Source organism: Rhipicephalus microplus, chromosome 6 (genome assembly GCF_043290135.1).
Source record: "Rhipicephalus microplus isolate Deutch F79 chromosome 6, USDA_Rmic, whole genome shotgun sequence".
Taxonomy (NCBI): domain Eukaryota; kingdom Metazoa; phylum Arthropoda; class Arachnida; order Ixodida; family Ixodidae; genus Rhipicephalus; species Rhipicephalus microplus.
The window spans coordinates 199,745,331-199,772,318 of record NC_134705.1 but is presented as its reverse complement, the minus strand read 5'-3'; the positions used below and the strand labels follow the sequence as shown (position 1 = coordinate 199,772,318).

The 26,988-nt window shown below is 42.7% G+C and overlaps 1 protein-coding gene across 3 annotated transcripts; it reads left to right on the top strand.

Annotated features, from left to right (window-relative positions):
• The first annotated feature begins 9 nt into the window (after positions 1–9).
• Positions 10–14,497, top strand: LOC119166891 (3'(2'),5'-bisphosphate nucleotidase 1). 3 transcript variants are annotated; one of them, XM_075867557.1, is made up of 9 exons: positions 10–169; positions 1,816–1,920; positions 3,268–3,375; positions 5,077–5,125; positions 6,808–6,899; positions 7,083–7,112; positions 9,517–9,717; positions 11,290–11,407; positions 13,865–14,497. In XM_075867557.1, exons 1-9 carry the CDS (start codon positions 35–37, stop codon positions 14,020–14,022), a joined length of 996 nt encoding a protein of 331 aa, XP_075723672.1. In that variant the 5' UTR covers positions 10–34; the 3' UTR covers positions 14,023–14,497. The 3 variants fall into 3 exon arrangements, with proteins under 3 accessions (XP_075723672.1, XP_037274178.2, XP_075723673.1); XM_037418281.2 differs by lacking the exon at positions 7,083–7,112; XM_075867558.1 differs by lacking the exon at positions 7,083–7,112 and having other exon boundaries at positions 6,808–6,914.
• The last annotated feature ends 12,491 nt before the right edge of the window (positions 14,498–26,988 follow it).

Here is a 26,988-nt window from a genome sequence, read left to right as displayed (position 1 = left end):
CAGTGTTATAAAGTTGATGAGGTCATAAGTAAACATGGCGTCGTGCGGTGCAGCTGGGACAGGCCCCCTCGTCCTGAGGGTGATCTCAAACACAGTTAAAATAGTTAACAGTGCGGGAAAAATTATTAAGGACATCATGAACAGCGGGAACCTCGGCATCGTCGAAAAGGTTGGTTGTCGATCGCCTCTACACAGTTTTCTCGCACTTTTTACTCTGCGCCGTTAAGTTGGCGCAAACTTCTGATCGGCGGCTCTCTCAAGTAGGCCGCCTTATCGGCGTACCATTATACCGTCGATCAAGTGGCTGTCGCTGTTCCATAGAGAGATAGTTTTAATGTTTCCAAAAATATTAATTCGCTATTGGCATCCGGCATCGCGTGATCAGCAGTTGTAAGAGTGCCGCCGATGCTGTCTCCGGTTAATTGTTGCTGCCGTGTCCTCCACAGCTGTGCGATTGCCGGAAGAGGCCTTCATTATTATTTTTTTTTCTTTTGTCGCTTTTTGTCGTAGCTCGCTGTACGTTTATGCGTGATTGTTACGCCCGTTCTCTCGCCGTATATCCACTCCAACCGTCGCCGCGCCGCTTTCCCAAGGCTATCCTCAACGCTTGGCAAAGCACTGACGTTGGGAAACTACCTTGAGCATTTTTATCTGCGCTTCAGCGACGCGCAGACCATTCATTAGCTTCTATTACCCGAGGTTCGCGTGCTGTTGCAAAAGCGAAATTGGCTTTAAGAAATGAAAAAAAGAAAATACAATAACGCGACGACTATTAACTCGTTTCGTTTTGATGAGCCGTTGCTGTTAGTACTGCGTGGCAGCAGGTGATTTCAGCTAAGCGCCGTGTGTTTCTGATCTTTTTTTCTACGTCTCACGGTGTGACCCTTCGGTAACTTAAGCTTTCCAAGGTTATCTACACGTCGATCTTGCGTTTTTACAGTGGTCAGTGTTCTCGAACAAGTTTCCATCGTTATCAGCGTTATTGCAGCTGTAAACGAAGTGTTGCTTCCCAGCACTACATACCTGCTATGAGGTGAATGCAGGCAATATTTTTGTCTGCTTTTCGTTGGTCAGGAAACTTCTTGTCCTCAAACTGCAGCCTAGGAAGTTACAGCGCATAGCCTGTCGATGCTTGAAAACTCGTTTATTAAAGACAAAACAGCGCAGAAATACGAAATGAAAGGAAAAATGCGCAGGAACGCTGTATCTCTGTGGCTTCTATTCTGTGCTTTTGCTTTGTTTTGCCTAGTCGAAGTATTAATCAACTCGCCAAACATTGGTTTTAGCTTGGAAACTTGCTGCTTGAAAAGAAATCAATCAGGAGAGATATCTAGACATAATGGCAAACATTCAGACGTACTTCGATTTTCTTTAGGTCTTCAATAAATAAAAGCAAGTCAGTGCTGGTCGTGTAATCTAATTTCTTGAATGGAGTACATGACCAGCATACTATACTCTGAAGTATGATGATCATGAAAACAAAGTCTAGGACCTCTAGGCTCAAATATCGTCTTCCTAGATGCTGTTTGAAAAAATACAACTCAACTATTCCATTAACCAGTACTGCTTCTTTGCCAAGATTGCTTCAGTGGTAAATGTAACTCACTCATAATGAACTCTGCAAAAGTGTAATTCATTATAGTTGGCAGTTAGACTCGCTGAAGTGATCAGAGTCTTCTTTGGCATGGCGACTTTATGATTTGTTATCTTATATGACCTCTTCCACTGGTCACCATTCATGAGATCAATATTTATGTCTTGACTGCTGAAGCGAAAGTAAGAAAGAAAATAACTTTTTACCTCTGTCTTATTCAGGAAGGCATCAATGACTTGCAAACCGAGGCAGACCGCTCTGTCCAGCGCTGCATTGTGACCTCCTTGTCCCGGCAATTCCCTAAGCTGACCATCATTGGAGAAGAGGTGAAAGTTTGTCGACTGATGAATCTGCTGCGACAAGAAATTTGTTATAATATGTCAGTGCTTTACCATTTTCGTTTCCTACCATATAGCGTGATGTAGACAGTAAAATACTGTAAGTGAAAAAAGACTTTTTTTTTTCAATTTAAAGCAATGTCTTAATGTTTAGAAAGCTTTCATTCATAAACAATTTGTAGAATGAACTTCTTTGCACTGTCAAACCTTTCTGTTGCCATAGCAGTGGCAACAATTAGTGTGTACTCGTAAATTTTGCAATATTAACTTAGTGATTGTGATTTTCTCAGTGGCTGTAATTTTATGCTACTCAGAATTTCATTACGGGAATTTCGTTGTAAAATGCTGATTGAGTAGCCTTCAAGCTTCATTTTGTTGACTCTTTGGCTGCCAGGGCCACATTCCAATGAACTATGATATCTTGCCATTAATATTTAAATAAATAAAAAAGTTGTAGGGTAAGGAAAGTGGCAGCTACAGTATCCAGCTTTGCTTGGAATGAGAACAGATCATGGTGTTATTGGTTTGCAAGATAAATTTATAATTTATGGTATTGAATGTGATGCCTAATTAAGTGACGATGATAAATATGCCACAGTATACTCTTCCCTGCAATATGGAAAGTATGTAGGTTTCATCACTGCAGGGAGGAATAAACCGCAGTCAGTGCCATCACTATTTGTGGTTTTTCTGATGACAAATGGGGAATATGGCCGCTCCATTAGAATAGGTGTCCTTGTGCTACATTGTTTATACATCTATGCCTTCGCATTAGCGCTCAAGAGTATGATCTTTTACAATGTAAAGGGCTATGTAGACATGCGAAATGTAACTTGGTGCAACTTTGACTCATGCCCTTATGTTGCAAACTATGATGCAGGAACTCCGTGGAAGGTGTTGCAGATTTGGACTGTGTACTGTCAATTGACAGAAGGGCACTTCTTTGTAGCCTAAGAACACGGTGCACCACCTGTCTTCATGGCGAAGCCATAATATTTGACATTACTGTGAATGCACAAAGGGCTGCAAATAATGTGTAATTTCACATAGTCATATCTGCACATTTGTAATTGTAATATATATGAGTTAGTTATTCAGTAAAAAAAGAAAAAAATTCCCACCGCTCTAAACCTATTGCACTAGAAATTGCTTGAAGTAAATCTTCCAAACTGCGATGCTTTTGTGTGTAGTTTTTGCAGTATCACGTGCTAAGTGTGAAACATACTGTATTGGCTTAGTAGAGAGGCAGCGTAAACAACCCATTCTAGTGGCTCTGGTAAAACTTCATGCAAAGTGCTGTAGTGTCGCTCTATTGTTTTGACTTTTGGCTCACAGACACTAGAAGAGAAGAAGATCAGTGATGACTGGATCATCACAGACCACGACAAGGATGTCCTGTCAACGACGCTGCCAGATGAACTCAAAGACGTCAAAGAGGAAGATGTGAGTGCTTCATTGTGGCTTTCATATCATCATAATTTGATATTTTTTGGCACTGCAATGGGCCTAGAGAACAGTGTTTTTGTGTAGTGTAGTCACTAAGATTTTTACAAGCATCAGCATCCTTGCCAACTATGTTTGATTGCATTGCAAGTAGTTATAAATCTACTCCATGTTTAAGCTTATTCTAGATAAAATTAACCCTTTCAGCCCTGGATTTTTTATTTTGGTCATATACACTTTTCGTGCGCGTTTTTCTAGTAGTTAGGACCTCAGAAGACCACAAACAAAAAATTGAGCCACTGGTACAAGTATTTTCGGATTAATTAACGTGTCATCAAATTAGATAATTAGGGCTCTGTGATCGGAAATTGTAAAAAGTGACTTATTTTTTTCTGCCAATCAATGGTGCACACAAAATGAAAACCAACGTCTTACTTTTCAGCCTAATACTCACTGAAACACTTTCGGTACGTCGTCCCGAAAATGGCGCTTACCCGCCTCAACTTACGCGCCTCGGCTTCACGGAAGACCTCGGTCACGCTTCTTCTTCTTTGTGGCTGCTACCCCCACAAACCTGCCGCAATATTGGTGTCAATTGTAGTGGGGATCATTGAAGAATTATGCCCCCAAGAATGAGCAGTATTGGTTACGTTTCCGAGATACTAGGGGAAAATTTGTGCGGTGGTGTCAATTGACACCGCCAGGGCCGAAAGGGTTAAATACTATGAATGTGTTATGTCAATGGTACTGGTAGGTGTTTACAGGTATCGGACTTAATACACACAAATCACCAGCAAGCACCGAGTAAATAGAAAAACTGCAGTGACAATTTTCTTCAGCGGTTTTGCTTAGGCAAGACACAAATGTTTGGACTCTGTATTATGCACAACAAAATGCTTGACTGAGGAACTTGTCTCTCATCATTAAAGAAATGAAATAATATTGAAGGAAAATGGGGGGGGGGGGTATCTCTAACATCTTAGGCTAGCCCTATAGAAGACTTATTGATATAACATGTATTTTGTGTCAAGAGGTGACTCAGTTGCAGTGGAAATTGTGGCAAAGGGGTACGCGCAATTGACTGATGTGCCACCACATTAACCAGTGACCATTTGATGGGGAGCACATGTTCTGTTGCATAATCTCCTCGTGTTGCCAGGAGGTTCGACTCTAGACATATTTTTATTCAGAGAAAACATGCGCTACCCTCTCTTGGGGAAAAAAACTGAATAGTGGTGAGATGCCTGGTGTTCAAATAGTGTCATTGTTATTTAGTTGATACAAAATGGGGAATACAGGGTGAGAAGTGCGTTAATGCACGTACGACTATGTGGGCACAGGAACTCTCGAATTCAACTCGAGTTGTACCAAGCTTCTGAACATGAATTTTGCAGAGGGGAATCGTTCCGACAGGAAAGAAAGTTGTAATGAAGCAAGCTAAGAGTGTGATGTTGTGGTTCACAATTTTCTTGCTCTAAAATGAGCTACTGAATTGAACAGGGGCCTAACACAACGCTAAATAACTAAATGTTTCTTCCGTGCCAATGTTTCATAAACGAAAACATTCTTCTTGTTCAATGTAAAATTTTGAAAAAAAAAAAAGAGAACCTTGCTAAGGTGTGGTTGTTTACTTGTAAACAGTCTAAGGTTGTGCTTGTACATAGGCAGTGGTAAGCAGTCAATCAACCTTTTTTTTTTCAGCTTGTTGTTTGGGTGGACCCCTTGGATGGGACAAAGGAGTACACGCAAGGTCAGTTGGTCATTGCTAGCACTAAATTTACTGCTTTGATGGGCCTCACTTAAGACACTACTAGTCTCTGTAAGATGACTCATGCTATTTTGGTTGTACTAAACTTATCTGTCTGTAATCATTAAAAAGAAAAACATAGACTGTTCTGGGTTTACTTTTAGTTAACCTGCTAGTTTTCTTAGTACGTCTCTGTTTTCTGTACTATTTTCGTTCATTAAACCGACTGTCTCTTGTGAAGTGTGTACCATTGATGTATTGTCATGAGCTTTGGTGCATGTGACGAGGTGGCGTTGCCTAGCTATTATCTTCGATTCACATATCTATTTCATAAAATCATAACTCAATGTAGTCTCGGAGAACTGAAGCAACAGCAGTATTCATTGCGAAACTTTTCCACTATTTCACAGCCCATGCAGCATATGATGTGTAAATACACGATTTCAACGGGACTCAGTGCTACAGACCGAGAGGCCTGCAACTGAACGTCTGCGAGCACTTGCTAACAAAAGGCCTATGAAGCTGCTGCGTAAAGACGTGATGAAATTGTTTCTGGGTTTTCAAACATCCGCAGGTGTTGTGTTTTCGTTGTGCAAAAACGCAGCAAAAAAAAAAGCGAGCTCTTTCTCTGCCTTTTTTATTCCTTTTTAGTACGTCTTCTTTTTACAGTTTGTTGCAGTGAATTGAGGTCACACAGCCAGATGGACTGGAGTGCCGAGTGCAGCATCATACATTTATGTTATCTTTGCCTCTCTAAGTTGCGTTGACGTTTGGGAGTTTTTATTCTGCCTATTTACCCTTGCCTTCTCCGTACACATTTCAAATCTCTGGTCTTCCTCTTATATGAAAGAGATGGCATATTCATGAAAGCATGGCGGCCAAGCAAGGTTTGTAGCAAAGCCTATTACAGCCAGCGTGCTGCATTGGCATGTAATTTGCTTCCGAGAGGCTCGTTCTGTGGCAAAGGCAACATATATACTGCAGTTAGCACGCGATGATGTGCCAAAGGAAAAATTTTTTTGCCACAGTGACACAGCAAAACAAAATTTTTGACTAGCTAGCTGTTAAAGCTACGCATCAGTTAGACCATAACTCTGACTGATGCTCTTGTCAGGTAGAAAAATTTAATGTTATTTCGAGGTTATTGTGGTTTACTGTTTTTGTACTTTTCTGTTAGTAACACCCCCTTAGTGTCTTTCACAGTTGTGTCCCTGGAAAGGCAGCGCTCACTTCAAAATGAACGAATAAAGGTCAATGGATCGAGAAGCTTGTTTCATTATCTGACACAGTCAACTGTAGTTGAGGGAAGTGTAGGTGGCGTAATTTGTACTTTTTATTCCAACCTTGGTAAACATGACGCAATGGGAAAATAAGCTTTAGTGAACGAAAAACAACTTTGTGGCCCACAGTATCTGAAACAAAAACTTTCATATTACGCATGGACTGGGTTATTGGCCATTATGAGCAAGAGTTCTTAAGTGGGCTAGCTGGTTCACAAACATTATGGCAGAACAGTGTAATTATTTTGTGTATGTTTCACTCTTTCAAACATTGTGCTGCTCTGCCATAAGGTTCGTGATGGGATACCTTGCAGCAAGGACGTTTTTAGAAGGGGCCGCACTGCCTACCACTGTGGATTTATATCAACTAGACCGATTCAAACTGCCTGAACCCTTTCGCTGCAGGCTTCCTAGATCACGTGACCATACTGGTTGGGATCGCTGTGCATGGTAAGGCAGTTGGTGGTGTCATTCATCAGCCTTACTACAACTACCAGGTGAGGAGGATTCAGGCAAGACCTCACACGGCTTCCCCTTTCCCCCCAGTTTCATCATGTCTCTCTATTGCTCATTGCTCTACGCAGCTGCTCCTGTCTGACGTCCTCTTTTTGTGGTGTCCTTTTTTCTATCTTTCTATTTTCGTCTCTTCCACTGTGGCCGCACCTGTCCCATCGCTGCAGTGCCCGAGGGAACATGAAGCCACCGCACGGGTCTATCCGCTTTTCTATCTTTCTCTGTCTTTTTTTTTTTTCATCTCACTGTCGACCATATGTTGTCGTGCATTTTGTGAGCTCTGCATTAGCTTTTTGCATCACGAGATATTCAGGCATGTAAAGTGACCCTTGTAGGTACTGCCTCAGTGTCACATTACATTTTTAAGCAGGCTACATATACAGTAGAACTCGTGTGTATTGAATTTGAAGGGGATCACAAAAGAGTTCTGTATTTATAGGTAATTAACTACCGTATTTACTCGATTCTACCGCGCCCTCGATTGTAACGCGCACCCGATTTCCACCGCGAAAAAAAAAAAAAACGTAAGACATCGATTGCAACGCGCACCCATTTTTTTTCGCTGGCCCGCACGATCACATCACTCGAAAAAACGATTCCTTTCGGGATTGTCTTCCATCTAAATATGAGGTACGGGCGAAGCTTGTGCCCATCTGACGTGTAACAGAGCATTGCCGTCACTGTAGTTTTACCGTGGACCGATGTCAGCACGCGAACTTGCTTTGCCCCCTTCTTCTCGACAGTTGTGGTGCCAGGCATGTCGAAGTAAAGAGGCGTCTGATCGGCATTCCAGATTTGCCCAAGCAGGTAGCCGTTGTTGCGCCGCAAGTTTAGGACGAACCTTTGAAAACTGTAAAGCTTTTCATCGTACTTCTCCGCAAAAGTTTTCGCATATGCATGTTCCCCTTCGAAGGGAAGAGCCTTTCCTCTTCATATAGTTAATTAGCCAGCACCTGCTCGCTTTAAACTGGCTCCGCATTAGACTTTTTTCTAAGACTAATTGCATAGCCCGCACTTGGAGCAGTTCTGTCGTCACGGGCCGCTGTGCCGCTCGCTCCTCAAGCACATACTCGCAAAGCAGCTCTTTAATTTGCGGAAACCGACCCTGCTGTGGTTCACTGAAGCCTTTGCGTGAAGCTTTGCTGTCGACAATCTTCTGCTTTTGTTTCCGCCGGTCCCGCACGCACGTTTCGGGAACGACCGCGATGCGGCCCGACTTCCGTCCGTTTCTGCACACGCGATGACTTTTCTTTTAAAAGCGGCATCGTGGTGCACTTGAGTTTTTGGAGTCGGCCCTTTCACTTCGTCGATGCTAATGCACTACTAGATGACGAACTCCTCAGCACACGTACGAAGTGCCGCACATGGTAAACACATAGGCAGAAATAGCCAACGCACCATGCCGACGCACGTAGGGGGCGGCCATTTTGGATTTGCGATGGCAATAGATTGACCGTAATTTTTTGTTCGTACTCGATTCTAACGCGCATGCGATTTTTGAACTCGCTTAACCGGAAAAAAGGTGCGCGTTAGATTCGAGTAATTACGGTATGTAAAATATATATATGCAAAATTTATTGAGTACGATTAGCAACTGTTTGATGTGCACAGCAATTTGCTATACTTTTGCGATCTTGTCATAAGCAGAAGTAGAGTAAGACCTACACAATGGTTCTTGTGCACCATGCTCGCTCTTGTCCCAAACATTCTGTTGCGAAAGGTAAATTCTATATAATAGTTTATTGATGCCATAAATTCTTACTCGTTTAGCTTTGCTTGTCTGCAATTATCACCGTTACTACAGGACTTCATCTCTGTAGCATCGTGCGCAGAGTGCTTTCCTCTTTGGAATGCATTGCATGTATATGTTTGTTCTGATTGTGCATCACCAGCTCTGCAGTATTCTTTTTAAAGAGAAATGCTGCCGATTGTCAGTCAAGGCTCCCGAGAACACGTGAACCAAACGTTATAATACAGCATGCATCCTGGAATTCATAATTGGTTCTCAAAATCACTCGCTCTTCTCTCTGCAAATGATGCCACTTACTCAAATTACTGTGCCATATGCCAAAAGTCCAGACAGTTTGCTCATTTGTGCATCGTCAGCTTCATAGTTACTGTACTCACCACGCAATGCCACCACGTGTGCGCTCACAACCACATTTAAAAGAAGTCTTGTATACGAAGAAATGAAAGGAAAAGAAAGGGCTAAAGTTCATGACGCGGGCTGACAAAACACATCTTTTTGCCCCCTTGTCATCCCTCTATCTGCATAGCCTTCAGTACGCTCACTGGTACAAAAAGAAAAAGAAGGCACATGAAGCATAGTCAATTCTGCGTAGCTCCGCTCATACTAGACGGATTGTAAGAATTTTAGTCGCATGCAATTGGTAAAGTGTCATGTGCGAATAGTGAGGCTTTTCTATCAGTAAAGTATCACTGGACTTCTATAAAGCAGCACTTTTACACTACTCTTCATGTACATGTTTGTGTGTAAACTTCAACTGGTAGCACGTAAAGTGATGACTCTTTTCATCTAAAACAGAGCAAGGACAGCTATTTCAGCGTAACCTTGGCAATGTTCTTGCTTTGTACTTTAAGGTGGAGAAAGACGTCTACAAGCAAGGACGGACAATGTGGGGTATCGTTGGTGTTGGTGCGTTTGGCATCAAGCGCACGCCGCCCCCTGCTGACAAGAGAATCATCACCACAACTCGTTCCCACTCAAGTCCGGTCATCAACAGCTGCATCGAGTCCATGAAGCCGGATGAGGTGCTTCGTGTTGGTGGAGCGGGACACAAGGTGAATGATGATTTAGTCTTTTGCTTTCCATTCTGTTTTAGTTTATGCTTCGAGTTGATTTGGGGTGCTAGTTTTAACAGTTCCTCCGCAGTGGGGTAGGAAGAGCAGGAAAGCAGAATGTTTAGCTTCAGTTGCACATGATGCGCTTGAAGGGGTACTGACACCAGATATTAAAAGTGAATATAAAATATTCATATATATATCAATATTTTATTCACTGAGAAAGCTGTCAGCAAGTGTGAAACTCGGTAAAAATGCTAGTAAGGTGCTTTATTTCAACATTAAAGTCGATTTTCAGAGGGTGCATGTCTGCCTAGGAGCTGCAGTGGTTAAAGTGCTCGGATGCTGACTCGAAAGTCTCAAGTTCGATCCCATCTGTGGCAATCGCATTTTAATGTAGACGAAGTGCTAGAGGCCTGTGCGCAGTGCAATTTCAGTGCACGTTAAAGATCACCAGATGGTTGTAATTTCTGGGGCCCTCCACTACAGTGTCCCTGATAATTATATTTTGGTTTTGCGATGTAAGACCCCAGGTATTAATAAATTACATGGTGCACCTAGTGACGTCGACACTATCATGTAATGACACTATCAGTGTAAATTCTGGCGGCTTCACGCTTTAGTATTTGCGATGGCATCAGGTATTAAAACATAAAAATGGCAGCTGTGCATCAACAAAAACTCTCGAAATGGCCGCTTGTACATCACTAATGAAACCCTGGAGCGAAGCAACCGTTGAAATTCCCCAGTATTTTTCACAACCACTGGACGAAAAGCTTACCATGTAGTGATGTCAGAGTACAATTAAAACCAAAACTAGCTTCTAGAAACGTGCTGTAATTTTTTTTTGCAAGGTGCACTTATGCTTACCAGTACATTTTCTATGTTCTTGTAGGCTTGGCCGTACATTTAACTAAAAAAATTTATGTGTCAGTGCATCTTTAAACTGTAAGTGCCCTATAGGAACAAACATTTTTTAGCACAAACAGTGGAGTAGAAAATTTGCAGTTGAATTTTTTTAACATTGCAGTTCACCTGTACAGCAGTGTAGCAATACTGAGTGTGGGTGTAGCCTTCATTTTAAAAGGCACGTATGAGCTCAGGCTTCTCAGTTATAATGCACAAAAAGAAAAAGGATGATCAGAGTATTATTAAAACTTTTTTGTGGAAGGTGAGGGTGTTGGAATAGTTAACTTTGATTTACCTCAGCCAGATTTTGATCTCGTATTGCGTGCAGTGCATACTTTCGGGTCATTTTGAAAGGGAAAGCACAAATTCTAGACACCATGAAAGTAACACAAGACAAGTGCCTGAAAAACGAGCGTCGTGTGATGGTGCCTGAAATTTGTGCCTTTCCTTTCAAAATGCTTCACTAAGTAGCGCTCATGAAGTACATACTTCAAAGGTATCTTTTGTGTCATTGTCATAGTTGCCAGGCCAGTTGCCATTTATTTTGGTAGCACTGAAATATTTATTTCGTGCCTGAAAGTTTTCTTCAACGTTTTATTGGTGTTGATGGGTGATTTCTTAGTTGCACATTTGATTTGCTAAACACTGGTTCGGCTCTCCCAGGTGCTGCTTTTGATTGAAGGCAAGGCACACGCCTACGTCTTCCCAAGCAAGGGATGCAAGAAGTGGGACACCTGTGCTCCAGAAGCAATCCTCCATGCTACTGGAGGACTCTTGACAGGTAAGCATGTAAACGAACTTAAAGCGCAAGAAGAGACAAAGCTGTCGAGAGAGCCTGCTTAAAAAAAAAAAAACTGGTAGTATGTGCAAATAAGACAGGGACAGATGTAAGAGTCTATGTTTCTGTGCATTGCCTTTGGTACAGCTTGTTACAGTAACACAAAGTCTCGTAACTTTGCAACAAAGGGCCTACAGCTTCGGTTATAAATACAGGAATTGAACCTGCCTCACCCATTACAACTACCTCGTTACACTCTTCTTCTTTTCGTTTCATGCAAGCACTAGGAACGATTTCAAAATCTGATATTTCTGTGCAGGCACTGAAGTGCACATGGCTTGCTTTTCGTCTCCTGCACAGCCGATCTGCCAAAACTTTATTGAAATGGTCTCAAAACTGAGCAGAGGTCCGCAAATCAAGTTTGTTCAGCTGAAATATTCACAATTCAAAAATCTGTTTAGCTGGAAGTTTTTTGTATCGAATGCACAGGAAAACCTCTGAGGGTTATCCAAGTTTGTTATTCTGAAATATTCGTTAAACCGACATTCGTACAAGTGAGTGTTCACTGTATCTCTCGAGATATTTCGCTTCTTCGTTCCTTTTTCCAACATAATGGATGGGCTTAATAAGAACATGCCGTGTTTGAGAAGCTGGCATTAATAAACACATTTGAACATGGCAAAAATAAGCCTTCTGTTGCATTCAACATCCAAATAAGCTTCTGTTGCATTCACCATCCCAAGAACCACATTGAGTGCGATATTTGAAAAAAAACGAGGCTGACATTAGATCTAGTGCAGACTTGGACGCTTCGTGCACCCAACGAATATGCACAGCTTCGTATGAAGACTTCGAGGCACTAGTACTTACATAGATAACATATTTTACAGTGAAAGCTGTTATGAGATCACAACTCGGGTCTCCCGCAGTCCCGTAGTTGTCCCGTAACCACTTTCACACGAAATAAGAAGAAAAAAACCTTGCACGAATGACACAGTGGGGCTCGAACATGTTCGAGCCATTCTACCACTGAGCCATTCCGGTGCTTGGAACTTGTTGGCAAACTTGCCTTAGATAGTCTTGTTGTAGGGAAAGCAATCGCGTTATTACGTCTTATAAAGCATTTTCAAAAAGCGAAAGAACAACCAGTCATCGCACAATGCGAATTGTGTAACGAGTTGGTCGTCCAATGTTTCAACCCATTACAAAAGCTTGTTCTTGTTTTACGATTAACTGTGGCACGTACCCACTTCAGGCAGAATTCCTCATCATTGTCAGCCACTGCGTGAACAATTGGCACAAAATTTTTTGCAAGTGTTTAGGAGATACTACGCTTCTCGGAAGAATGACGAAAAATAGCGTAGCTAATGCCGGCATACTGCCCCCAAATTTTTATTATTAATTAATACCGTAGTGGTATTCAAGCAAGTTTGCTTGCAGCAGTTACTCAATAAGTGTTTTGAAAAGGCTCTGAAAGGCCGCTCTTCTAGCTTTCGCTGCGACTGTGCTGCGCATTCTGTGCAGGCTTGGCGTTTTTTTTTTCGCATATCACCCACTTGCGCATATAACCCTGAATCTCCAACTGCAGACCATGGAAAAATATAAAATCACTAGAAAAATAACAACTGCGTGTTGCCATGAAAGAGTATTTCTTACATTAAAATAAGGCAGTTCCATGAAGCCAACTTGCGCTCCGAAAGTCATATCGCAAGTGCAATAATTTCACTAAAAGTTGTATATTGAACTATCCGACATATCGAACTAATTCTTGTTTTCTTGTAATTTCGATATATGCTGACTAGGTTGTAGAGGTGTCATATGGCACATTTTCGGTCACGATTGAGCCTGAATTGGATAAACGATCTTGCTCACAGTCGGTTCATTTTTGCGAGCTGTACAAAGGTTCCAATGACATTGGAGGAACTTGATTGCAAAAAGAAGTACACTGTGCGACACTGGCACCACATTCGTGCTGAGGGAAGGTTTCATATGTCAGTAATATTTTGTGGGATTATTAGACATATGTGCATATTCTTCAAGTTCGAGCATGTATATGCAGCAGTTTCATTGAAATGAAAATATTGGTAAATTTCGTTCACTGTAGAATGATTTGAAGTTACAGAATTGAATACTTGTAGTGCATGTAACTGTACAATCTTAGGAAAATGAAATACAAACAAGTTAATAATAACTAGATTTCATTCTGTTGTTTCTCTTGTCACGTTATCGCGAAACATGGCACTGTCCCAGCTTTTATTTTTTTGTTGTTGTTGCCACTGAGACCTCCAATGTCTGTGAATTTCTACACTCATGGAATTAATTCCTTCAGGCGCATAGTCACACTCACAACTAATGTTCTGCTTTGTATAATCTCCTGCTTTGCACATCAGAACAAACTTTGTCCGTAAAGGTGCCCCTAATTACAGGAGTTTTCACGAGAATGCTTGTGCATACTTCTAGATATGCACGGCAACCGGCTACAGTACCACAAGGATGTCGAGCATGTCAACAGTGGCGGTGTCCTTGCCGCCTGCCTCAAGGAGCAGCACGACTGGTTCAAGAATCACATTCCCCCCGATGTTGCCAAGACGCTGCCCGTACCTTCGACGCAATCCTAGCCACGCCCTACCTAGGCTGAAGGACAGCAGAGTTGTGTGTGGCTTACGTCCCCAACTAGTTTCATTCTGGATATACCAGATTTCTTCGGTTATAGCTTTCTACGAGTTTCTAGGCCACTTGGTTAGTCAGTTCTCGTGCTTTTCTTGGGAGTGGAGGAGGACATGCATATATTTTTTTTATAAGCATTATTTTGTGCACTTGTTATGCACCATATTTGTTCTTGATGCGCAATATCATAGAATTAGTGTACGACGCTACTTAACTTTCGTCTCTATCAAAACAAAAACTAAGATACCGCAGTGGAGTCTCGGTGAGCTTCCATGTGTGCAGCTGTGAAGCTTGTCATTAAAAGAATACTGACTGCTTGAAAAAAAATAATTGCATATGACTTACAAATAACAAGATTTGATGTATTGCAAACTTATGGTGATACATTGATAAAAATAGTTGTATTTCATAACTTCTTTGCGCAAACACGTACACGGACACAAGGAAAAGAGGCAAACAACACGGGCGCAAACTCACAACTAGTTTATTTTGAACAACGAACTGTACTTATATCTTCACGTAGCCCACACGCCCCCCCATCGGTGGATCCAGGAACAAACGAGATAACCTAAAGAAAGTACCAACTCGCCCAACTTTCTGTACTGTAGTTGTATTTGTTTTGTTTAGGATGAGATGACGAAGTGTGACAAAGCTATATTATAACCCCCTTTTAATTGCGAATGTGACTACCTTTTATATCTGCATTCCATGAATCATGCACAATTTTGATACCGTTGTCATAAAAATGAAGTATTCTTTTATCTGTTCGCATTATCCACTGAGGTGGGAGCAAATACATGTCTGCAGATATTATAAAAGCAGCAGAAGTGTTGAATGTCATTGCTGAGTGGATGTTTTGATTTTTTGTTAGTTTTGTTTGGTGTTTGTGGTTTTAGCCACAGCACTGATCGTTGATTGTAATAAGAGCTGAGCTGTTGGTGTAATAAATTGACCGTTGTAAGCATTGAGTTCAAGGTGCAAGTTTTTCTTTCAAAGGCATCATTAAAGTTGATCATAGCTTGGTATTGTGATAGCATATTTCACTTTTTCTTTAGTTTTATGTAACAAAGGATTAGTAAAAGTATAACCTACATTTAGGCTTCATGTGCACCCCTCAGTGCATTTGTGCATGTTAAAAATGTTTCAGGGACATTGGCAGCAATGTGCTGTTCTTATGTGTGTCGATCAGATAAACATTCGAATTTGCTACATAAAATACATAAAATAAAATATTCATGGGAAATACAGAATTCCATTTATACAGTTTCGGAAGCACTGCAATTTTAATAAGCCACATTTTAATTTTCAAATTTCAACATTAAAGAGTTGTTGCATCCAGAAAATAGTGTCTAGAATAACAGAGCTGAACTAGCTAGTAAGTACTCATTCTAAAAGACAATGTGCAAAGACAGACACAAGAAAAAAGTCTCGATACCGTGGCGTTTTCACTTCTTTCAGCAAGATGATGGCGCCCTCTTCTGCATGGACCCAGAGTAAGCTGTAGGTTTCTAAAGAGTTTTTAGTGATTTTCAGTCAATTCTTGCAATCACTTTGTGGTTATTTCTGTTTAATTATATTATTTTGGACCTTGTTCGTTTACTATAACCTTGTTTTGAGAAGTGCTAGCCTTGTTATGGCCTATAGGAAGCGCTTTATTGTGAGCCACATGAGATGCATGGAATGACGACAAACTGGGCTTCCAAACTGGATCACATTTTTATGTAACCTTCTTAGTCCTTTGCCCTTCGTTCACTCATTCATAACAAAGTTAGCAGATGCAAAATTCTGCAACTGTTAGGGCTTTTAATAAAATATTGCCTGTGATAGTATGCTTAAACTACACTTCATATGTGCGATTCTCGAGTTGTATGCAAACTGAACTAATTCTAGTTTTTGGCGGCCTAACTACAATGAGTGCACAAACATAACTTTCACAAAACTGTGAGCGATAGCAGTCCATGTTCATTCTGTGTAGTTGTCGTGTGATCTGTTTCTGCTAAGTTTATATGGCACACAGTTTTTGCAAAGGAAATAAAGGCTATGGGCATAGGCGTGTACAGAGCTCCCCTTTAGGGGGGCGAAAGTTCGTCACAGCGCCCCACTCCTTATGCCAAGGTTGCTGTATATGCTGTATATTGTAGTGTTGCTGTGTATGCTACTTTTAGGTACCTAAAGGTAGCACATAAGTCTACTCCCTCCCTCCCCCTGAGTCGTAGCGTGCCCCTCCCTATTTTGTCGATGCAAGGAGCTGGCTTTGCCTCCCATTACCCATCCCCCCGTGCGCAGGCCTATGACCATGAGACAAATAAAGGTGCCAAAATGTTTCATGGGCAGACTAATTGAATATTGTAGCTTGATTGAGGGTGCGTAAGTATAGTACTATTGTATTTTCGCAATGCGCAAAACACCGTTTCCCCTGCGCAGAATGCTTGGTCATAAAACAAGATGGAAAAGGTGCTCATGACAAAATTTGACGCGCGATAAGGTTCTCTTGGTTTTGACCATTGCACTAGGCGCACGTCATGTGTGAACAACGCCTGCGTTGCCTGCTTAAGCGATTTTACCCCGTAATAAATATCGTTCAGCGCTTCCCTTTGTGTGCACGTTCGTGGTTAAACCTGGTGTGCGGTGCCATATGAGGTAATGACTTATCGACTAGCCCGCCATTAGGTACGTTTTAAACAAGTAGAAAAGAGTCCACACTCTTTTAAAGGTACACTAAAGAGCATAATATTTTTTTCTTTTATTGTCAATTTTCTCTTTCACGATACCATAAACATGCTGCGAAAAGACACTTGGTGAGCGAAATAATGCGTAAATAATAATGCAAGTGGCAGCAGCGCCACCTCGAAGTTTTTGCACATGTCACCGTCACGTTACAGATTTCGACGGTGTCTGCTAGGACCCACGTTGTTCCTGTTCGGGTAAAAAGAATTTGCGGTCAACTGAGGGAGCCATAGACTCAAAAGGCCTGCGGCCGCTAGATAAAACTATAGGAACCTTAAAGAGACCTCGATTGAGAGAATTTCTCTGAGCGAGTGAGGTGAAGATCATCGCCAAAATACAAAAGAGACACTTTGAAATCAATGCCATCACCATAGCAGATCAGGGGCCTTGCAACACTTCTTTATTATGAGAAAAACCGCGTGTGCAAACGTGGTCGGAGTCACAAACGAACCCCCTGTCCAGGTTCATTTCGTACAGCTTCCCTAATAATGGAATATACCGACTCACCCAACAGTCTCAAAAACTTTTTGAGCATGATCGTAAAGCGCTGTCAGTCGGTTCTCGAGGTTCCCGAAAACACGAGAGCCAAACATTATAGCGCAAATGCAACCTGTTATTCTTAACTATAATTCTCAACGTCAGCTGCGTTTTCTTTCTTCTGCGAATGATGCCATATACCCAAATTCCTCCGAAAGTGTCTTCTGTCCACCTTGTCACCGCCCTCCAGGCCCGTAGCCAGGTTTTTTTAGGGGCAAAGCTCTTTATAACGGCACCCGTTCGTCCCCCGTAGTATGTAACAAGTATAACGTTTTGACCTCCAAGGTGGTGCCGGTGAGAGACTTCTTCTGTGCGTTGTTGAACAATAAAAAATAGTGCTCAATGTACATGTCAATGGCTGCTAATGGGGAATGAGAGACAGGAGCATTCGGCTTTTAGTTAACGCGCAGGCTGCGATCACCATTAGCAGCCATTGGCATGTACATTGAGCACTATCTGACAAGAAAGGGTTACTACGTTATACTCGCTGGGTGTAACCTCCTTAGCTTTAGAAAGGTTTAGCGAGCGTTGAGCCGCAGTGCCATGAATACAATGAACTTGTATATACCATGAATGAACTCGAGGTGGTTAAAAATGGGAAGTAGATACGAAGCGCAAGCCGCAAGAAAGTAAAAGCCGAATTCTCCGCCTCTCATTTCCCATTAGCAGCCATTGGCATCTACATTGAGCACTATCTGACTGAAAAAGTTTGCTACGTCATACTCGCTGGGCGTAACCTCCTTGGTTTTCGAAAGGTTTAGCGAGCGTTCGGCCGCAGTGCCATGAATACAGCGAACTAGTATATACCATGAACTCGAGGTGATTAAAGGTGGGAAGTGGACCCGAAGCGCAAGCCGTAAGAAAGTGTGCGTGTGCCACCTCTCGTTTAGTCCTTTGAATGTCCGCTGGACGACGGTGCTTCTGTATGCGGAATATATGATGAAAAGATGCGAGATGGTGGTACTTGGAGTGTTGAATAGATGAACGAACGGACACATAGACAGATGCATGGATGGACGCATGAACGGACGCAGGGGCGGCTGCATGGACGAACGCAGGGACGGACGCACGAACAGACGCACGCACGGACGGGCTGATGGACGCATGGACGGTCACACTGACAGACGCATGGACGGACGGAAGCAAGAACGAATGGACGGACGAATTCTTCGCCCCACTCTCCATCATTCACTCCGTGGATATGCTGCAATTTTTTTTTTTCGGAGAGGGTGGCATTTGGTGAATACATTGACTATTTTAAACAATCACCATCATAATTTCAAACGGATTCTACACGTTTTTGCGGATGTCGATTCGTGGGACACAAACTATATTAATGAAGCCATTCGATAATTGGAAAAGTGTAGCAGGTTCCCTTCAAAAGCATCAGAAAATTATGTTGGGCCTAAAAAGCAATAACGCAGAAAACACAAATTTGATATCGGTGACATCATCATCGAATATTTTAGCGAAAATTAAAAGTAAATGTTTTCACGTTCATTTTCTTATCGATTATTAAACCGAAGCGGTTAAATTAGCGGAGCTAGAGTTTTCATATTACACTTCATCAGTTTGACCTGATTGTCTCAATTTAGTGTACGTTTGAGAAATTATGCTCTGAATATTTAATTTAGGCATAGCGACGATCGAAAGCGTTAATGACGTAAACAATGCAAAAGCTAAACAATTAAGCTAAGTCTCACATAGAGGGACACTAAAGTGAAGCAATGAATTGGTTTAGCTTAATAAATTTTTTTCAGAGAACTTCAATATTGTTAGTTTCTGAACCAGAGCTTTCATAATAAAGGAGAAAATCGAGATAAAATTTGGATTGCTAAATTACATGCCGGAATATACTCGTGCAACTTCACGTATTTCAAAGTGTAAATTCGTATGTGACACTGGCACATCCTAATTTCCTGAAACTTCGTATGCAAAGTCACTGGCGGCCTGAGAGTAGAATGTACTTCGTTGATGCCGATCACGAACTACGTAGGCTCTAGTAGATGCTGTGAAAAATTCATGACGTCACGCATGGAGATTAGTAGTGCGATAATTTCAAGGTGGCGTCGCCAACCGCATTTTCTTTTTGCGAGTTATCTCGGTTACCATGCGTCTTCCCGATGCAAGCGTAGGGGTGTTGGTATTGTGAAAGCGCAATCTTCTAATACCAATGGCAATATACGTCAGAGTGAAACATCAGTGCTAAAGAGCGTCTAAAACATGAATACTACCAAGAGCAGGGCAATATAATCGAGAAATTAAGGTAAATGTACGACACCATATGTGCCAGGAGTGAGACATTTTGAAGTGATCTTGATGTCAGTGTACAGTCTAGAGTACAATCGATCACTAGTAATAAAATCAGTTGCAATAAAAAACAGAAAACTTTTCGTGCGTTACAACAGTTAACGAAGTGCTTCTTGTCTGTTTCTGTTTGATGTACAGAAAAAAGAACCATTTGGCGTTATACCATGGGGAACGGCGCCAGTGTAGTGATGTGGAACTATAGAACATTTGACTATCTATAAAATCGATATTTGGCTTTAGCTACTGATAGCAAAAAAACTATATATAGTACTACTATTGGAAACTATAAATAGTGCTGTGAATAATGTTGGTGGGTGCCAATATTGCTAAATAACTTTTGCGGTAGTGTATACTATCAGCAATACTCAGTTTACTTCATTTATGAGCAATTTTTTAAAAATACAAAGTATTCCATCCAATAAACTCAAAAATATGTCCATCAATAAATTCACTCAAAACTGAGCACATAAACCTTACAATCAACAAGCCCATACATTAATTGATATTGAAATTACAAAATGCAATATAAGCATGATGGTACACAGTACCATCAAGCGTAACAGGCTCGTTTCCTGTACACCTGAATAATGCAACTTTCTCACTTTTCAGCTTCCTCCTCCTCCACACGCTCGGGAAATCAAATTTACGCAGCAATGAGTTCGTGCGGTTGATTTTATGCCAAGGATATTACAGCCAAACTTACTATCAATAGCGCTATCCATATAGTTTCTTTTACCATCGATACTTCGATACTACACAACTATCGATATTATTGATAACGCCATCGATAGGTCTGCATCACTACGTGAGTGGTTAATCATCGTGTGGTTTCTGGACGTAAAACCCCAAATATTACTACTACGGAAATTCTGTTTTAGCTAAACGGTGCTTCGCTCACGTGGTTGCGTTTCAGTAATAGTTTCGGTATAGCGTACCGCTGAGTATGCTTTGCACGCTGGCGACAGTCGATATGATGGAAAGTTCAACAAAAATTAGGGGAGCTTTAAGCTCCGCCTTTTAAAGTTGAACGTGACAGCTATATATGGCCCCAAGTGCGTAGTTCAGTTATTTTTTCTTCATTTCCAGTTAAACTTCACACAATTATATATTACAACATACAACAAACATATCAGAACAATTACTACCGCCCTCAAGCACTGGTAAATCACATCACGCCCTAAGATTTCCTTATAGTAAGCAGGGCTTCTACCCTTTCTAACCATAAAGGAAAAACATTCATTCGAACATTTAGTGCATGAAATCTTTTCGAACTTGACAAGCACCCACTACATGGCTTCAAGGGAATACGTGCAGCAACGTGTGTGTCTTTTGTAGTGGGCGACCAGCTTCAAGTCCTAAAGTAATCATGATAATCACATGTTCTGACGCCCGATAACAATGTACGCTTGTACCATGCAACATTACTGCAATATTTCACGTCGTATTGTGGAGCATGTATACATGCTTCACAATACAGAACGTGAGTGTTCGTACAGCATAAAAGCTATACTTTCACTGCATTTTCAAGCAGAAAGAGCTATTTTCCCTGCATTCAGAAGCAGACTCGTGGCTTTGGCAAGACGCAGTCGCGCGTTGCACGCTTTGATTTTAAGGCTGGGACCGATAGTGTCCGTGCTGTTATAATGAATGTTTGAACTGGTTTTAAATAAATAAAAAAAAATGACGCGCGGTTATACGGTAGAACGCCCGCTTGCCACGCAAACGACCAGGGTTCGACCCCCACTCAAACCCAGAATACTGTATTACTTCATTTGCATCTTTCTCGATTTTTTTCGGTCACGCACAAGATGATGAGTTTTCGCTCGCAACCAACGGCGCCGACTCCGTAATTTCTGTGAAACGAGCTGTTTAACGCCATCTCGTTAAAATGCTACGTGAATGCGATGTTGCCGGATGTCCGAATCGTGTACGCCGCTTGAAATGCAGCATATTTATATGTGGGGTTTAACGTGCCAAAAACCACCATAAGATTGTGAGAGACGCCGTAGTGGAGGCTCAGGAAATTTCGACCTCCTGGGGTTTTTATATGAGCACACAGACCTACAATGAGCTGCAGCATAGAAGCCGACTTCGCCTTACAACTGGGTGCCACAAAAGGAACTTACGCTCGAAGTGGCTAAGTGCCGTGCCTCTTGCACCGGCCGGCGACATGACCCTCCTATCCGTTTCTGGCGTCGCGCTGTTCCTGCACCACTTATAAATCGAGCTGTACGATTTCTGAACTTCTCGTGCACCGCCGCAAACCGGTTCAGATTGGTGCAGGCTAATCGAACGGACGGACCCATCAGAGGAGAAAACACAGAACATCATAAAAAAAAAATAGAGGCTTCTCCTCTTTCTTTCCTGTACGGCGGAGAAGCCAGCTTGGGCGTGAATTACTCACAAAAATGCAAGAGTACGTTTACTTAAGTCGACTAGTAAAAATAGACTCTGATAACAATATAGAGATTTAGAAGAGAATAAAAATGGGTTCAAGTGTAAACAATAACCAAACCGGTCAGCGTCGATAACTCGCCGCTATCCTTGAAGTAAACTAGAGTTTCAATGCGGGCTTGTTGGGGATGAAAGAATGTTTTGTAGCGTGAGACGAAATACGGAAACAGGAAGGAATAGATGGAAAGGATAGAGCACTCTATTCTTCCAGCATATTCCTTCCTGTTTCCGTACTTCACCTCGCGCTACAAAACATTCTTTCAAATTCAACATGTTATCCCTGACAACACGAGGACAGCGATGAGTTATCACTTAATTCTATTGGTTCTACCATGCAAGGTAGAAACAAACATGGAAACAAATAGAAGATACGCAACGATCGGCGGAACGAAAAAAAAAGGTGCTAGGCTTAACACATGAAGCAGCATAACGGCAATGTGGATCAAACAGCAGTTAAACTTGGTTGGCGACAATCTAGTAGACGTATGTACAGGAAAAAACTTGGAGAGTGCTTCAACCTTGCATTTGAGAGTGGAACGCGATATATAGGGTAAGCAGGCTCCCTCCGCATCGTTTTCGCATTCTACGTTTAGCTCATGTAGATGCAGCCGTTGAGCCGTATGGTGAGGTACTAGTGTTCACTGAAGTATACTTGACACAAAGTGCAGGAAATAAAGGAAAAATTACAGCTGACCGAGCTGTCACTGTCGAAGTAGCACATCTTCTGATACACATGCCATGTTTATTTACATGTACACATTACATGCATGAATCCAAACATGCAGCAAAGAATGAATGAATGAATGAATGAATGCATAGTTCTCTTGGGCTCACACTTCGGAGTAAGTGCTTGTAAGACCGTCCGCGCACGCCAACACTGTTCAGTCATCCCGAGCACCAATTTGTGCCGAGCCACTGGCGCACGAAATGAAAGCACAGTGAAAATTAGGGAGGAGATTCACATATCAAAACTGCGAGTGAAACTGCGGGCCTTTTTCCCAGCTAAATTCTGAGCAAGCAAACACTCCGCGGCACAGTTCTCATACTTTCCTCGCGTGCTACCCCCCCCCCCCCCCCCCACCTTTCTTATGATTCCCATCGTTCACTACTTAGGAAGATTGAATGAATTTCGGAGATAGCGCGACTCTCGTCAGTGCTCCATATTTCTTGCCAGCTTCAGTAATTAGGAAATGTTGCAATATCAAGCAAGGATAAACAAACAGAGAGGGAAGAAGGCAGAAATCGAGGCTGACGACATTCCTCGAACCACGCATACAATAAAAGCTTTGCTTCGTTGTTTTCTCCTTACTCAAATACAGCACTTATTTTTATCGCTCGCGAGAGGAGGCAAATCAAGAAGACAGTGTGACAGCCAGGACGAGTTAGGGCGTCCTCTCGGCACCGGGGATGGACCGGCCATTAGTTTGGATTGGCGCGGATTACGGGCCCGGCTGCCTACTCTTCGCACCTCGGGTAATACGCGTGATGGGGCTTGAGAAGTGGCGCCGTGGCCAGTAGCCGGCGGATTAAGTCAAACGACGGTGCGCGCAGCGCCCCCTGGGAGTGCCATCCACCGCCACCACTGGGGGCGACACAGGAGGGTAAAAGGATGTACGTGATGGGAGAGAAAGATCAAAGGTTCGGTGGGTGGGCCGGACGTTGGTGATAAGCGGAACGCGTTGGAGTTCGTGCTCTGCGCACGTCCAACGTTTTGTTCGAGAAAGGCGATAACTGTCGGCAGCGAGGATTGCGGAGAAACAGACGGCATTTGGGAGGACAGGAAGCTCTATACCAGCCCAAGTGAAATGGAGTGATTATCAATCTGAATAAAATATTGTTTGAATCACAAGAACATCTTTGCAGCCGGATACTACGTACCAGAGGAGGCGCTGTACGTACATATTACTTCCAAGCGTATACTTTTGTACAAAATAAGGAACTGCACAAAGAAAAAACAGACACACAGCCCCGCCGCGGTGGTCTAGTGGCTAAGGTACTCGGCTGCTGACCCGCAGGTCGCGGGATCGAATCCCGGCTGCGGCGGCTGCATTTCCGATGGAGGCGGAAATGTTGTAGGCCCGTGTGCTCAGATTTGGGTGCACGTTAAAGAACCCCAGGTGGTCGAAATTTCCGGAGCCCTCCACTACGGCGTCTCTCATAATCATATGGTGGTTTTGGGACGTTAAACCCCACAAATCAATCAAAACAGACACACAACTTTATGAGCACACAATTATAAGAAGAGAGCAGACTAGCGATTGCGATTTAAATGTATGTACACTATAGGTAGCCAGAGGATCGTATACAAGAGAGATATTCAAGATCAAACTTTCACCTCTTGACTGTCACGTACGCCTCTGCCTCACCGAATGTCAGCGTAACGTCTCTTCGAAATACCTTTTTTTTCCCATAGTATTTGACCTTGCTGTAGTCAAGAAACGTTCTCTATAAGCGTAATACGTTAAATCTGTTGCTCTTTTTGGGCCCAGATGGAATCCTTTTTTGTCGATAAAGAACCCTTTATAGCCTAGAATAAACCGCTAAAGCCTACGATGTCATAGCGAGAAGTTACGGGAACTCCAGCGTCGCGATTCGGATGACGAATCGTCGCGATTCAGCGTCGAGAAGGCGCTTCGGATAACGAAGCGCCTTCTCAAGACTTGTTGGACCATGGTGTTTCGTGTATCGTGCAATGTGTAACTTACTACTGCCAGGAAAGCCACTTCCATTTTCAGAGTAACTTTGATGTGGTACGCTCCAAGTACGCCGGCGAACCTCGTAGTGCGCTTGTGCAGACAGAAGACGTCACCACACGTTCACAGCCAGCAGTGCGATTACATTCGGCTTTCCACGTGCACTGTCAATTTTTATGAAAGGGAATACCTTGGTGAGACGGGAGCCTGTGGCTGCTGGCATCGCGGTCGAACGGGAGCGAAAGCAACCATAGTCTTTTTGCGTGTCATCTTGGGGCGAGCAAAAGAAGTAGTGATGGTGATATGGAACCAGAGGCAAGATTTCAATCCCCTGCCCCTTTAGGGCGATTGCCGGCCTCTCGTAATCTTCTTGAAAAAAAAGGGGGGGGGGAGGAGAGGGGTGTACAGTCTTGCTGCTTATTCATATCAGCGCCACCAGTGACTGCTTGTTTTGCTCGCCTCAAAATGACGCGAAAAGAAAAAAAAAACACTATGCGTGCTTTCGCTCCCACTTGAACACTCGGCCGGGTTGCAGCCAGAACGCTCCCGTCACCTCCTTCAAGCCGGCCTTCGCTACAGCGACACAGACAGTTACAACCGCTGGATACATGAAGAGAGATTCCACAAGACACTACTTCGCTTCATACACAACACCGGCCTAACAGCTTACATTTAACAAACAGAAAAATATCATGCCTTAAAGGCACGTCTTTGTCGCAATAAAAAAAACAAGAACACTCTGTCAGCAGCCACCGGAGCACGAAGGCCACGCGATCCCGTGTTCCCTTTCATAAAAATAAGTTCTGTACATCATTTGGCACCTTTGACACGAACGCTCCGCCACGCGTCTGCAGCAGTTTGATTGACGCTGACACCAACTACGTTTGGGTTCTGTTGCCAAGACGCTAGTGCATACATGCCGACATACTATCCAGGCCTACCGCGGTATTATCTCGGCAAAAGCGCCCAGCAGTTCGCGGCTGGCATCAATCAAACTAGCCCTGGCCACGCATCGAAGTGTCCGTGTTAAAGGCGCTGACGACTGTACATCAACGCTGTCTTCATTCTACCTCGGTACAATGATTAAGTTGTCAACCAAGATGATTTGCATGTTTATCGCTGAATAGTAGACGAACAGCTTGCGAGAGAAACGAGACAATAAGAAAAGAAAGACATATCGGCAGCCTGTTACACATTCTGAAACACCTGAAGAGCCTGTTGCACGCTCGGTAAGGCATTAGATTGTACAATCAGGGACAAAACTTCCTGCAAGCCATAACGAACCTGTGTCAGAGAGACCCACATTTACTATGTCTCCACGTTGCAAGTTGATTGAGATTTTTAAGAGAAAAAAAAAGATTCCTTTGATGCTCCTTTTGGGGATTCCTGACCTGCCACACTGTGAAAAATAGAGTATTTGGGAAGTAGTTCTGTAACGAAACAATAATCGTCATCTGACTTGCTCGTGTTTTCTTTCTTGAAAATTCGGCGCTCGCCACTTTTTTTCTGTCAAGAATGCTATGTTGCACTGATAACGCTCACGCTGTTCGAGACCGGAACCATGGTGATAAGGCGTGGAAAGTACGCGAAGTAGATGAAGATTATTGTTGCGTGGCAGACATAGCCCCGAAATACTCGATTTTTTTTCTTAGAGTGCACGTATATGGCACTCTTTGAGAAGCACATTAACTCTTTTGTGGTTCACAATACTCTCAGAAAAGAGTACAGCGACCATTCAACGAGAGTTGACGTGTCTCTTTAAAGAGATTCATTTACGTGCCAAGTCAGAATCTCCTAAACAACTGTCAGAGGAATATTTTTTTTAAAGTGCGCCCCCCCCCCTCCGGGAAATTACTTCACGTGTTCTTTTCAGAGCCTCCTTTATCGGAATACTTTTGAAAAAAAAAGCTACAATGTAAAGAGGTGACGTCACAGATTTCGGCGATCTGTGATGAAATGACCGCGACACATATACGACGTCACAAGCCACAGCTTCACACGCTGCTTGGCCGGAGAAGACCTCATCATCATCATCAGCCTGACTACGTCCACTGCAGGACAAAGGCCTCTCCCATGTTTCGCCAGATAACCCAGTCCTGTGCTTGCTGCTGCCAATTTATACCCGCAAACTTCTTAATCTCATCTTCCCACCTAACCTTCTGTCTCCCCCTAACCCGCTTCCCTTCTCTGGGAATC